Source organism: Pelodiscus sinensis, chromosome 4 (assembly GCF_049634645.1).
Source record: "Pelodiscus sinensis isolate JC-2024 chromosome 4, ASM4963464v1, whole genome shotgun sequence".
In the NCBI taxonomy this organism is placed as follows: Eukaryota; Metazoa; Chordata; order Testudines; family Trionychidae; genus Pelodiscus; species Pelodiscus sinensis.
The window spans coordinates 123,140,874-123,156,377 of record NC_134714.1 but is presented as its reverse complement, the minus strand read 5'-3'; the positions used below and the strand labels follow the sequence as shown (position 1 = coordinate 123,156,377).

At 39.6% G+C, this 15,504-nt stretch overlaps 1 protein-coding gene across 2 annotated transcripts in view; it reads left to right on the top strand.

The window, feature by feature from the left end:
- The window catches only part of CPT1A (carnitine palmitoyltransferase 1A), a 78,763-nt gene that overhangs the window by 45,855 nt on the left and 17,404 nt on the right, over positions 1-15,504 (top strand). For both annotated transcript variants that reach the window (XM_075928332.1, XM_006131643.2), the window contains 6 exons: positions 1,207-1,402; positions 4,335-4,523; positions 5,340-5,445; positions 7,503-7,619; positions 9,037-9,201; positions 10,371-10,505. In XM_075928332.1, the coding sequence (XP_075784447.1) occupies positions 1,207-1,402; positions 4,335-4,523; positions 5,340-5,445; positions 7,503-7,619; positions 9,037-9,201; positions 10,371-10,505 (908 nt within the window). The remainder of the gene's footprint in view (positions 1-1,206; positions 1,403-4,334; positions 4,524-5,339; positions 5,446-7,502; positions 7,620-9,036; positions 9,202-10,370; positions 10,506-15,504) is intronic.

The window sequence follows — 15,504 nt, the reverse complement described above, 5'->3', positions numbered from 1 at the left end:
CTTGCAATTTTCTTCAAACATTTACAGATACACAGAAATAATTTTTTTCTACTAGTAATAGAACAAATGTTTATGGAAAGTTATATATGTAATATCCTAATCTCTTTCTTCATTGTTAGACACCTAAATCTATATTTGGGCACCTAAATAAATGATCTGATCATGAGAAGTGTGGAGCACCTGTAGTTCTTATTAAAGTAATAGAAGCTGGGGGTAATGGAATCTCTGGAAAATCAGGGTCCTGATCCTCAGTCAAGAAGTGCAGTCCCTTTGCATAGGCGCACAAAGGGGCCATAAAACTAGTGAATTGTAGCCAGATAAGAAACCCCAATGGTAAGGTTGAATTCCTGAGTGTGAGAGCGTTCCTTAAATCACCACCCTTAAGTCATAGCCCCCATCTGAGGGATGTAAATGTAGCATTGCTGTACTCCAGATATTCCCAGCTGCCAGAATAGATGGGCCACAGGCAAATTTAGGTCAGGCCCGAGGCTACGCTTGTGGCTGGCGCCAGCTAGTTGCAACAACTTTTATACCCACCCTTTCTGCACTGACTTTTTGGCCACATCACAGAACTGGAATGCAGATCACTTTCTTAGGGCATGTCTTCACAACAGACTAGACCAACAGGACACAACTAGACCATCAGGGGTTGATCTATCATGTCTAGTATAGACATGATAAATCGGCCACTGATTGCTCTCCTGTCGACTCTGGTACTCCACCAGAATGAGAAGCGAAAGGGAAGTCAATGGGAGAGTGTCTCCTCTTGCCCCACCACAGTGAAGACTCCATGGTAAATAGATCTAAGTACGTTAATTTCAGCTACATTATTCATGTAGCTGAAGTAGTGTACCCTAGATCGATATCCCTTCAATAGTGTAGCTATGCCCTTGGTTTTTTAACATTGGCACCCAAGCTAGAAAGTGTTTGCTATATGTATATAAGAAATTATAAAATTTAGCATTTTGCTTCTGTATTTTGTATAGCAGTATTTTCATGCTAACTTTCAGATAATGTAATGAATTGCCAATGTTACAAATCAACACTTCATTTGATTTAACATTTTATAAATAAGTAAGTTTAGATATAATGGTATTTTATGGTAAACATATGCCCTTTAAAGTTAAATTTTTGGTATCAGATTGTTTCCATCCTAACATCACGTGACCTTAAGGTTGCTTTCAAATCTTTGATTCTGATTTTTAGACACTATCCAGCACATAAAGGACAGCAGACACATTGTTGTGTATCATAAGGGCCGTTATTTCAAAGTCTGTCTCTATCACGATGGTAGACTATTGAAAGCTCGGGAAATTGAACAGCAGATGCAAAGAATTCTGGATGACAGTTCACAACCTCAGCCTGGAGAAGAGAAGTTAGCAGCTCTTACTGCAGGAGATAGGTATGATTTTTTGTAATCTGTAACTTTGCTAATATTTGAAGACAGTTATTTAAAGGTGCTGGGCCCAGTGCCATCTCTGAACCTTATTGTCTGTGGTTAATTATTCCCAATCTGTGCTCTTGTCAATCACTGTAATGTGAAACAACTGTTGAACCTTTTCTGGTTTTACTTAAAGTAACGTAGCAGTGACCAGTCACCTTCTACCTATTTGAAGTTTGAGAATATTGCTTTAATTATGAAATAAAAGTGAATCATAGAATACTAGGACTGGAAGGGATCTCGAGAGTTCATTGAGTCCAGTTCCCTGCCCTCCTGGCAGGACCAAATACTGTCTAGACCATCCCTGATAGACATTTATCTAACCTACTCTTAAATATCTCCAGAGATGGGGATTCCACAACCTCCCTGGGCAATTTATTCCAGTATGAATCAGTAATTGTTTAATTGAGCAATATTTGATAGCTTATGAACTTTTATATAAATCTGTTTTGATGTGACATTAGCATATTTAATTAGATAGATAGAAAGAAAGAAAATCTTAAAACCAGGACTGTCAGATTCTGCTGATTATACGAGTATAAATCTAAAATATCCCTTTGACTTTGGAGTTACTCCAACCAAATTTAAGAATGTCTAATTGAGAAAGAATTTGATTGACTGGACTGAACTTATTCATGTTATAACTTCGCTGAAGTCAGTAGCCTTACACCAAAGATCAGTTTGTCCTCTTGTTTCTGGTAGGCTTGGAAAACATATGCCTGAAAGATTGATGATTCTTTATTTTAGAGAATTTTCTCTAGAGGTTTCCTCTGCACTACAGCCTTAGTTGAAAGTCAGATGGTTTTTAGCTCAAGCAGTAGTGGCTCATGAACTAAGTTCCAGAGGTCCCAGGTTCAGTTCAGTTCTGTCGGCATTACATGCAGTCTTATAATAAATTAATATTAAATTATACACCCTCTTACACAGATTTACTTATTTGACTCCAAAAATCTAGCCACCTGCATACAAGAGAAAGGGGTTACAATTTTTGCACTCAGACATCAGATACTATCTTTGTTAGCTAAAATCTCAGACATAATTAGGGCTCTACTAACTTTCATGGTCCATTTTGGTCAATTTCACAGTCACAGAATTTTAAAATGGTAAATTTCATGATTTACCATGTTTAAATCTGAAATGTCATGGTGTTGTAATTGTAGGGGCCCTTACCCAACAAGGAATTCTGTGGGACGTTGCAAGTTTATTGCATAGGAGTTGTGGTATTGGTACCCCTGCTTCTGTGCAGCTGCTTGCAGCAGCATTGCCTTCAGAGCTGGATAGCTGGAGAGCAGTGTCTGCCAGCATCTGTGCAGTAGCAAGGATGGCATGGCATGGTATGGTATTGCAGGTAGCAGTGCAGAAGTAAGGGTGGCAATATCATGCCATGCCATCTTGCCTTCTGCACTGCTTTTGGCAGTAATTCTGCCTTCAGAGCTAGATTCCTGGCAGGCAGATACTACTCTCTACCTAACTAGCTCTGAAGGCAATGCTGCTGCCAGCAGCTATGCAGAAGGAAGGATGGTATTGTCACCTTATTTCTGTACTGGTGCCTACAGAGCTGGGCGCTTAGTCATCAGCCACCACTGTCTGGCCACCCGGCTCTGAAAGCAGCAGTATAGAAGCAAGGGCCACGTGAGTACAGCCGGTCCCCAAGTTACAAATGGTCGATTTACGACCGTTCGCATTTATGACCAAACCTCCCATTAAGCAGTCGTAAAGGTGGTCCCCGAGATACAAACGCGACCCGTGCTTACAAACAGCGCAGTTGCAATGTAACTCAATGGGGTCCCACTTACGAATATTTAGAGTTATGGCCAAGTATTTGGTCCGTAACCCGTTCATAACTTGGGGACCGGTTGTATGATATTGTAACCTTTACTTCTGTGCTGCCCTCAGAGCTGGGCCACATGGTCAAAATTAGTTATGTAAAATGCCATTTAACTGCTTAAATGTTAGGTTTAACTGGTTAACCCAGTAAGCAAGATCCTGGGGGCTTGGGACCACTCTAGCCTACCTGGAGCAGCCCACTCCTGGCCCCGTGGGGCTGCTATTCCTGCCAGCCAGCCCTGCAGGGCTGGAGTACTGGTTAACAGGTTACTTACTGGTAAGCATCACCTAGTCACCAGTTAACTGGTTACCTGTTCACATCCGTAGTTAACATTACAACCACCACTTTCCTTTTACCTAGCTCTGAAGGCAGCACAAATTGTATCGACTACACGATTAGCCAGATAACTGCAATTTAACATCCTTAATCTCTCCAGGTTATTACACTCATCTCCTTTGTCATAGTATTTGAGCACCTACAGTGTTTTTGTGACCTTTTAAATCTAATTTCTAGTGTGTGTGTGTGTGTTTGTGTCTTTCCATAGATGTGCATCAAGAAGTTGTGTTTTGTTAGGCTCTAAGAGTGCATGGTGTATAGTGTGCATTTTGTATACCAGAGTTATGTTTAATTCCGGAAAACCAACTTTCCTGCCTGTGTACTACTTGGAGTTGGCCTTTGACAGTCCCATGACTCTGATTCAATAATATCTGTAGTGATGTCCTCACGTGTCACTGCTAGTACAGATTCATTAGGCACAAGGTGAAATCTGAAGAACATTTAGCTCTCTTACAATATAAGATTGCTTTATAGCTGTGGTGTCCAACATGCTAGCCACTAGCCACATGTGGCTATTTGGCCAGTTGAGTGTGGCTAGTTAGCTTTAACAATGTGGCTATTTAGCCAGTTATGTGTGGCTAGTTCACTATAGCAGTAGCCACTATAATGGCTACTACTTCAGAGCTGATTGGACACCATAGCTTTATAGACTCACACTGTGCTCTTAAAGGTGGTTAAAAAACTGACACATTTTCATAACATGACCATAAACTGTAATTCTTGCTGCAGAGTACCCTGGGCTAAGGCTCGTCAGGCCTATTTTGGCCATGGGAAGAACAAGCAGTCCTTGGATGCTGTGGAAAAAGCAGCTTTCTTTGTGACTTTGGATGAAACTGAGCAGGGATACAGGGAAGAGGATCCAGTGACTTCAATGGATGCATATGCAAAGTCTCTGCTTCATGGCAATTGTTATGACAGGTACAGCCGTGATAGGTGGGAACAGTGCCACTTAGTCATGTTAATTTACTGAAGAGAATACTGGTTCATGTGTAACTTAGGATGGTGGTTAATTTTACATGTATCCTATAAATTGCACTGTATAGTCTTGTATGTTTTGGTCGTTTGGCAACCAAGTCATAATTTTATTATTTTACCAGTGTGGTGATTTTGTTTAATCTGCTACTTAGATCAGTCACTTTTCCCCATGTTTTTTAAACATCGTATGTATGTGTTTTGCATTTCATAATTCATAACCAGTTATAGTGTCATAGCCATGCCAAAGTTCACAAGTACAAGAAGCATTCAAATTTGTAGTGGTGGCTTGGTCGCCAAGAAAACTTTAAAATTCCAGATTTCCTTTTTGTTCAAAATGTACTTATTGTTTTGAAAATGTGTAGGTTTTCAATCTTTGAATTTTCAAACAAAAGTAAAATGCTTAAGAGTCTTTATTTTTATTTTACATAGTTTTTAATACAAAGCATAATACACAGTTGTAAAATCACATCCTCATACTATCAGATACATTTGATTGGCAACATTCACAGAAGGCATTAATCTGTTTAATTTTATTTCACTTTGATAGAGTTTGAGTTGTGCCTATATTTTTGCCTCTACTACATTTGACCCAGTAAATTTATAGGCTGGCTATTTCTGTAGCATGTGTTTTTAAATCTTTTGTTTTCTATTTGTCACCCAAAATTGTGTGTGCTAGGGTGTCTGAATAAGAGAGATTCAACCAGATGTCACTTTGGAAAGTTTTAAATATCCAAAAAAAAATTCCCAATTTTTTTTTAGGTGGTTTGACAAAACATTCACTCTTGTCGTATTCAAGAATGGCAAAATGGGCCTGAATGCGGAACATTCTTGGGCAGATGCTCCTATTGTTGGACACCTTTGGGAGGTGAGTGTTTATATACCTAACAAAGTAAGGTAACAAAAGGGGTTATCTCATCTTAGTTACTTTGGTCTTGTGAACAATGAGGCTGAAGTTTGTTTAAAGTTACACTTACTAAGAAAGTTGTAAGAGTTCATAGTATTTCATGTGATAAACATTCAAACAGAAAACTGAATGGTCACTGCCTCTGTTTATAGTGCTGTTCCATTTGTGTATTCCACTGTGGCTTAATGTACCTAAGACCAGAAAATTCTTGCAAGTAATGTCTGTTGCTTTACACCTGTGCCTTTACCTCTGCTCTTATGCTCTACCCCAAGAGTACAAGGGACAGGATAAACCTATTGCCTTTCCAGATCCTTCATACTGCCACACAGACTCTGTCAGAAGCTCCCAGTGTTTGGAGGGTCTCCTGTTTTCAAAGACTTCAAACCTGGAAATAATTCAGAATTCTTATCAGTGATAGTGTTTATAATTTTATTAGCTTGTTTAGATTTCCTTCCATCCCTCCTGGCGAACCACTCTGTCCTGCTACAGAAATTAGATTATGCAGACAGCATCAGGCTTCAAAACTGTTTCCTGCCTTCACTCTTTCTTGGTCAGCAATGATTTCCAGCACTGCCTCTGCTGCCTTAGAGAAACACGTATCTCCACCAGGTGCTATTGCATTACTCAAAGAATTAAATTTAAGCATAAGAGAGAGAACTAAAATAACACACTTTGAAAGAAGTATAAAAAACTAACAAGATAAGTATGTGTTGGGAGGTGAATGTGAAAGACATGCATGTGTGAGATACTAAGGAGAGTGGCAGTCAAATATCCAAATCCAGATGCACTTCATCTCTCAACTTGGTATTTGGATGGCATCAAACCTAGAACATTCCTATTCTAAAACCATGTGAACTATTCTCAATAGTAGCAGAAAGGACTCCGCTAGAAAATATTACTTAGCCAAATGGAAACATCTAATTTGGTGGGTCTACAGGAAGATATCTCCAACAGATATTCCTGCCATTTTAGATTTTAGAATAATAATAATAATATAATAGTATTATTATTATTTTAGAGAAACACTGACTATTTTGGTTTTTATCTCTTTTCCTTTATCTAGTTGTTTTTAGGGTATGGCATTTATTTCTTGCTAGGAAGTCAAGATTAAATTGAATTTGGTATAATTTTCTGAAGGATTAACTACTGCTAGCTGATTATACCTAAAGATATAGTAGAATCTAATCATTAATTTAAATATCAGTTGTGTACCAGGGGGTTGGCATGGTTTGTCTGTCAAATGGAGTAGCACAGTGATGAGCAAGAGGTTTAAAGTATGCATGGAATAACAGGTTTGCTATAAAGATGCTTTGCTCTGTACTCTGGGTGTGCTACCACTGTTAAGCAGATTTAAGTATCAACTGGAAGTCACGTTGAAGAGTATGTAGACATCAGTGGGACAGTCACTTTCTTTTCTACTCTAGTTTCAGGAGCAGCAGCACAGTAGACTTATACAGATTTATGGTCTCACATATTATTGCATTTGTGGTAAAATACTGTGGAACTCCCATTTTTACAGTAAAACTGTTTCTGTTCATTTAAGAAATAAAATATTTTTGCCATGACCATTAGCAGTGTATAAAAAGTGCTTGCAATAAACACAAAAGCACAGAAGAGGCTGCATTCATGTTTTTATTATTTAGATATTTTTACTATCCTTTATTTTATAAATCAAGAGGTACCTCTTGTCTAGAATCTGGCTAATATCCAAATAGCGCAGTCTCTGCTTTGGTTAATTCAAGGTTCTGATTTAAAACAAATAAATCCATTGTGGTGGCACTTTAAGAAAATTCCTTCACCAAAGCTGTGTTCCTGCTCTAAATACTAGAGAGAGAAATGGAATGTTCAGTGCATTACGGAACATATATCTGCAGATACAGTTTTGTGTTCTGAATCTAGAGTAATTAATATTTCTGTAGATTAAAAACGGAATTGTTAGCCTAACTCCAAAATGAAAGCTATAACCTGCAGCTCTTTTGTATAATATATATAGCTCCGTTATGTCTTGTTCTCTGCAGAATGTTATGTCTTCCGAATGCCTTCAATTGGGATATACAGAGGATGGTCATTGCACAGGAGACATCAATCAAAATATTCTATTCCCCACCAGACTACAATGGGACATCCCTGAAGAAGTGAGTGCAAAATCACCAATAAGTTATTGAGTTCATTTTACTTCTGTTTGTCAGTAGTTACCTTATGGTGAAGATAACTTACCCCACTATACTTCAATTTATTTGAGCCTTTTCTGAGGTTCAGTTATGTGTTTCACTTGAGCAGCCTTGGGATAAGACAAGCCATAACATTTAGGTTTACATTTTGCTTAAATTGAGAGTTTTTTTTATTAAAGGCTTTCCCTCAAAACTGTTCAGTTTTCTGACCAAATTACCAGTAAAAACTTAACTAAGCTACACTTGCTAATTTGTGAATGCCAGCACTGAAAAATGGCCATCTATAATTTTCAAGATTTAACAGCACTGTAGCAACCCTAAGATTTCACTATTTCAAATTATGCTCCAGAAATTTGTTTGCTATGTAATAGAAGAAATTGTCCACTTATAATGTGTATTTTAGCAAAGTATCATATACTAACTTTGCATTTCTAATTACTTGCTAATACAGAAGACTGTGAATGTAAGTCAGATTAGTGGCGGTGGCTGCAGAAAATGGAGCATTTTCCCTTCTTTCCTTTCCCGTATTTTGTATGAGACCTTCGTTAGGTTGAGGCCAGCTGTAATAAGGGCTGGCTTTTACTCAGAATTCTGTCTTAAGGACATGCAATCAAGGTCAAAGCTTGCCTGAGTCCTGGGCAGACCACTACATGAACCTCTCTAATTTGACACTCTCTGGTCTGGCAAAAGCCATGGTCCAGCATGATTTTAGTTAGCTGAATGTCCACTTATGATAGGTGTTGCCAAGTTTCCTGTGGTTCCATAAAGTTTTACAGCCCCCAGTCTTGGCTTGCAGTGTTCTGTGCTGTGATTTAGCTCTAATTTACCCTTAAATGTCTTCTAACAGCCCAGTAAACAGTGCAAGTGCTGGCAATGCTAGACAATATTGACCTCCCATGGTTTGGCAAATTCTCTGGTTCAGCACTTGTCCGGTCCTAAGAGCACCGGATTAGAGAGGTTCAACATGTACTTCATAAAGCCAGTCTAGATTTAAATTTTAAGTCATGCCAAGATGGTGGATGATGGAGATGTTAAGCGAGTATAGCAACATGGAAGACACAGAAGCATTCATTCATTTCATGTGGATCTGTACATATCATATAATACTATTTAAGCTTTAGTGACTTGGAAAATATCTCAGAATATGAAAATCTGAACAATTTTGCTATCTCCTAGAAGCATCTTGACCTCTGTTTTTTCCATTTTTCAGCATATGGGAATTTAAATAGCTTTCTGGTCAGATATTTGTAGCTATTTAAGCTGAGGATGAATATATTATTTAGCTATACATAAAGTGTATGAACGATCTTATTTTTAACATTTTCTTAAAGAAACAGTGCCATTTTGTGTTATGTATTAAAAAAAGTGTTGATATTTTTAGTGCCAAGAAGTGATAGAGAGGTCCCTGTGCACTGCGAAAACTCTAGCAAATGATGTCGACTTCTTCTCTTTTCCCTTTGATAATTTTGGCAAAGGATTAATCAAGAAAGCCAAAATAAGCCCTGATGCCTTTGTGCAACTTTCCCTTCAGCTGGCTCACTATCGGGTAAGAACCAAAAGCATCTGGTTATGTACAGAATGTCATGAAATGGTTATAATAGGCTTTAATCCAACTTCCACTAAACTCAGAAGAAACACACTCCCTTTGATTTCAGTGGGAATTGGATTAGGCCCTAAATGATCAGCTAGCTGCAAATTCATTATTCCAAAGATCATTTCTATGACATGCAGAGATTGTTTGTTGCGTTTTAGTGATCTATTTACAGATGTCCTGCACTTAGACAAAGGAAATGGATTTCATTAATAGATATTTTTTCATATGTAACATCTGTTATCCTGAATCATGCAGATTTACTTTGTAATATTTTTTAATCATATATGCTTGGTTACTCCAATAGCATTCATAGATAGTTGAACTGTGATTTCTTTCTCTTTCCCTTTCTTTCCCTCTATCATTAGTGCGCTTTTAAATGAATCTCTGCATCAGAATCCCCATTCTTGCAATTGACTTAGCTTGGTAGATTTTCTCAGTGTAAGGTATTTGTGCTTAATTTTTCCGATGCTTTTGTAGGTGAAACTTTTTTTTTAATATGATCATAGAAATTTAGACTTTCACACTACTGCAGCCAGTTTTCTCATCTTGAATTTTGAACGTATCCATGAATGTCCCTTGCCAGGCAATCACCTGGAACATCAGTTCATGCTGTTGTCACTTGCTGCCTTCGTAGAAGGAGCAACTGGCTTGCACACCTGTCCTAACTTGAAATTTAACCTTGAAAGGCTGCTGATGTGTATTACTTCTTAGTGTGTAACTTCCTAGGTAAATTTTAAAAGTGGTGCATGGGATGTAACATGCCCAAGTAATATGTAAGAACCTTTTCATTTACTAGTCAAATCGGCTTTGGCTCAGATCTTATCAAACTATAGAGGATTGTGAAGAGAAAAATGGGGTCGGATAGATTTTTGTTGAGGCTTTTTTAGTTTTTATCAGAAATTTTGGAAATATTTGTTGAGCCATTTTTTTTCATAGACTTTAGGATACAGACTGTTTAAAGTTTTGGATGAATGCGCATGTATTCACACTTTAGCTTGGTTAGTTTAATTTATTGTGTTGCTTTTTATCAGTTTCTGTATGCTTATCTTGAACTGCTGCTTGATAATACCAGGTTAAGTCTAAGTAGACTTTTTAATCTTTTTTCTCCCTCATTTTTCAAGGACATGGGAAAATTTTGTTTAACATATGAAGCCTCTATGACCCGCCTGTTCAGAGAAGGAAGGACAGAAACAGTGCGCTCGTGTACTATTGAATCATGCAATTTTGTTCAAGCCATGGAAGACCCAACCCAAAGTGTAAGTTCATTGCAGCAGTTCATGATAAATTCTCATCAATTTTGTGAACATATATAGATATCTGGTAATAAAACTCAGACTTCCTGTGATAGTACATTAGATGCATTTACTACATTGCTTACCAACCCAGAAATAGTATTAGCCATATGAATAAATCCCATAATAGGTTTTAAATGCTTAGGAACTAGTATATCTTTAATATTTTTCTTGAATGAAGAATAAATATAAAAGTTCAGATCTATGCTGCAAAGTTTTGTATGCCTAGATATGTTAGCTAGAGGTTGGGGAAAAAAAACCAGACCCTCTATCTGACATAGCTATGCTAGTAAAACCTCCAGCAACTGTGCTGATAGAGTGCTCCTGACAGCATAGCTAAGTTTTGCAGATGTGGTATTACTATGCCAACGGGAAAAACTCCTTCTATTGTCATATGCATTAAGGGACTCTGCCTGTATAGCTGCAGCAGCAAAGCATTTTTAGTGCAGGCAAGGCTTAAATGCAAGGGTAGTGATTATAATCTGTACTTCCCCATCATTGCAGAAGGATTTCAGAATTGTTAATATCAAATGAGAACTTCAGTAACTAAAAAACAGAAAGTAATCCTTTTCTTTGCAACTCATATTCACAAATATAAATCTCTTGCCATTTTTAAGAAAAAAAAGTTTCTCCTTCAAAGAAGAAAAAGTAAAGCAAATGAATGCTATTGCAAGGTAATTTTCTGCAAAGTACTGTGCCAGCTATGCTTATGTTTTATTTTAAGGAATAAATATTTGATAGTGGTTGTAATAGTGTGAATGCTGACAAGGGAACACAAACATTTCTGTTTGGCATCCTGCAATAATACCAATAAAACTGTGATATATTACCAATAAAATCTATCTAGCTAAAATACATTTAGAAGAAACTATTAAACTGTGGTGTGGCTCTTCCCCTGGTTTTTATCATGAACTAGCTGGAGTTACCCAGCGTTGCTCGGTCCCGCTCCCCGCCAGCCGATTCGCTCCTCCTCCCCACTCCGCCAGCCCTACTTCCTGCTGGCTGGTTCTCTTCCTCCTGATCTCCCTTGGCCAGCCCCGCTGCCCCCTCCCCCAACCAGTCCTGCTTCCAGGCCCCTGCCTTTCTCCCGGCCAGCCTTGCTCCTCTCTTGGCCAGTTCCTCCCCTTCCCGTCTTTCCCCTCCCACCGCTCCCGCAATCAAGTGTGGCCGGTGTTGTGGGTGGATGTGGGTGGTTTTTTTTTTTTTTTTTTTTTTAAGATTACCTAGTAACCGTAGCCATGGGAGGCAAGCCGGATGCCCGAGCTGTTGTGCACATGGGGGCGGGGTGAGTCCCAGATGGCACTTTGGGGCCGCAGGCAGTGGGCACATGACCTAGGGTGGGTGGGGCTGTCCCTGCAGCGCAGTGCAGCAGGTTATTTTTTATTTTTACAGGTTGAGATCAGCCCGATTGGATCTAAAAGTATCTTAAAACTTTCTCCTGGAGGAAAGGTTATCCCATGGAAAGTTTGGTTGTGGTTGGTCTTATAGTGTCCAAGTTATTAGAGCACAAACATTCTCCTTTATATATTAGATTATGCAGCTTCTATTCATCTCCACTCTAAGATCATAATAAATAGCGGTTATGAATAGTGACTGCTTCTGGTTATTTTAAAGAAAGTTTTTGTAGAACTTTCTTTTCTTGAAAGGTTTGAATGTGTTAACATTTTGTGGTTTAATTTTACTTGTCCAGAATGTATCGGTTAAAATCAGAAGTGACATTCATCCTTTTTCCTGTAGTGGTCATAAACAGTTCTGTTACAGAATATGGAGCTGGATTTTGGTCTTTCTATTTACTTGAACGTAGTTTGCCATAAAGTTATTAGTCACCATTTCTAAACGACCATAGTACAAGAAAATAAAACCATAAAGAGCCCTGCGTGTTTAAGATGCTGGAGAAATATAAACTATTTAGTCTAAAAGATTCTTTCCTTACACCTCAGCATTTTTACTAGTTTATTGCAATTATTTGCAAAGTCACAAATGTAGTTATAACCTCACCATGGTACTAAGCAAGAGAACTCGGCTTTGGGTAAAAGCTTGTAGAAGGAAGGTTGTATGTGGGGTTTTTTTATATCTATATCCAGATGTTTAATAAATAAATGTCATGGGAAAATCTAAACAGATGAAAGGTAAATTCAATACATTCTAAGTAAGTACAAGTTTTCTTGACTGTGAATGCTTCTTTAAGTGAAGCAGATAGTTCTGCTACTGCACAGTTGGTAGGGTAAAGTCCTGTTTTACAGCTGTGTAGTGCAGGTCAATGTTTTGTGAACATACTGTATTAAGAGAACAGAAAACATGTTCATTTTACGCAATAATTGCCCACATTCTGCTCCAACAATGTGAAAGGTCGAAGTGAGGACGCTTTATGTACAGGCGCTGAATTACATCAGTTGAAATTGTCACTCTTTGGGTTTACAACTACAAGTAGGCATATTACTGAAGACACCTTTGAGACATCACCAAGTGAATCCAGTTCACATGGTGTTAAATACCATCTTTGCAACTTCATCATATGTAGATTTAAACAAAAATTCACAGGTGAAATGTTTATCTTGCCCTATGATTTCTTACTTTGTGCTCTCAGACTGATTGTGTAAAGTATTATATGTCACGTTTCACGAAATGGCTGTTGGCTTGGAGCGTGGAAAAAACTTGCCTGATTTTCAGATTTGCTCATCATCCATAGCTCCCACTGACTTCAGTTGGAGTGTTAGCAATACTGAAAATTAAGCCTAGAACTCAAACCTAATTTGTTACAATTGTGTTTGATTATGCAGTGTGAAAAATGCTTTTCCCCTTATGAACTTACTGAATGCCATGCTAAAAATCACTGGAAAATGGGTGTGCAACATATGTAATAATATTGCTAGAGGTGCTCAGTTTTGAAAATCTGGGTTTGGGCTTATTTCAGAAAGTGCTGTGATAATGTCCTGTCTATTTGGCCAAATATTTTAAAAGTAAAAGTTATGGCTAAGGTTTTTTAAATTACAGTAGATTAGATGATTCAATCATCTCAATCACTTATGATTTCTCCAAGTCCTGAATGACCTTTTCTGAAGGCAGTGTTTCAGCCTCTGACAGAATGCTGTTTCTAGTAGAATACTTTTTTCCTTTCTGTATTTCTGTCTCTTGTTTTTTTCCTCCCCTGTTTGTCCTGATCTCTGTGACTTCTTTTCTTTGTATTCTTTCTCCTTCAGTACCGTGTGATACTTTCCAGCTACACTTACTCTTCTGTCCGTCTCTTTGCCTCTCTTCCCCCAGTTCCCCAGTGGCAGCTTCTGTTGGATGTTGTTACTATTTCAAGAACTACTACCAGCATCTCATGCCTAACAGAAATAGACTAACACTCTTAGGATACGTCTACACTAGCCCTCTCGATCGATCTAGGGAGGCTAATGAGGGCTACCGGAATTGCCATCAAACCTCCAGGATTTAAATATCCCTCGCTTGATTTGCATGTTCCTGGCCAGTCGCCATTTTAGAAATTGACTAGCCCAAAGTAACTGCCCGCATCTACACGTGGCAGTGAAACGGGCTTCCGATTTAAAGCCCCTAATTCGAATTAGATGGTAAACTTCATTGCAGGAGGAATACCACCTAATTCGATTTAGGGCTTTAAATCGGAATCCTGTTTCACTGTCGCCTGTAGACGTGGGCAGTTACTTCGGGCTAGTCAATTTCTAAAATGGCGACCAGCCGGGAACATGCAAATCAAGCATGGGATATTTAAATCCGGGCTTGATTTGCAATTCCGGTCGCCCTCATTAGCCTCCCTAGATCGATCTAGGGGGCTAGTGTAGACGTACCCTTAGAGAGATAGAAGCTCAAGAGTGGTAGGCATGTTAGTCTGTAACTTTAAAAACAAAACAAGTAGCCCTGTGGCACCTAACAGACTAACAAATATATATAGATGATAATATGAGCTTATGTGGGCAAAACCCACTTCTTCAGATGAGCTTGAGTGGAACCACATATGTGAAGAGATGGTATACCATGCTCTGATGGGAAAGGGTTAGGGAAGACGTGACGAATTCTCATACGCCTAGTAAGCTATTTCACAGTATGAAATTGCCAAGCACATTCTGTCCTAGATTATTTAGAAAATGAGTGTTTTATTTAGTAACTAAAATATTCTATTGCCATTGACTACACTCTCAGTCAGTCTCCTAAGTAGTACAGGTTGAATCTGTCTTAACCAGGACTCTAGTCCTGCAACATCCCTGACCCAGAAGGGTCCTTCTGGGCCAGGGATGTTGCAGGACCAGAGAGTCCCACAAAGGGCTGGTGGCTGGGAGTCCTGCAGCAGGAATGGAGCCCAGCAGCAGGGCTGCCTCCTGGTGGTGACACTTGGTGGGGGGTGGGAGGCAGTGGGGCTGCCCGGCAGGGCTGGAGCCCAGCAGCAAAATTACCCGGCGAGACCAGGAGGCAGTGGGGTTGCCTGGAGGTGGGGCTGAGAACATGGCAGCAGGGCTGCCCGATAGCGCAACTAGCAGCCCTGCTGCCTCCTAGTGGTGCAGCAGTGCAGTGGGATTAAGAGGCAGTGGGGCTGCTCTGCAGGGCTGGGAGCCCGACCGTGGGGCTGCCTGGTGGCAGGGCCAGGAACCTTGGAGTGAGGTGCCCAGCGGTGCAGCAAAGAGCCTGGCAGCCCTGCTGCTGCCCAGCAGAGCTGCCTGGTGAGGCTGGGAAGCAGCAGGGCTGCCATCTGGTGGCACAACTGCACCCCAGCAACAGGGCTGCTACACTGGGCCAGGAGTCCTGTGCTGAGGGGCCAGCAATAGAGAGAAGTGTGGGGGGAGGTTGGCAGTGAGGCCATGGCTAGGGGACCAAGGAAGAGCAGAAATTATCTTCCCTGGTCTGGTTAAATCCCTCATCTGGCCGGGACCCATCAGGTCCCGAGGGTGCCAAACTGGGGAGGTCCAACGTGTAGTAAAGTTCCCAGCTCTTTAATCAGTTTGATCAG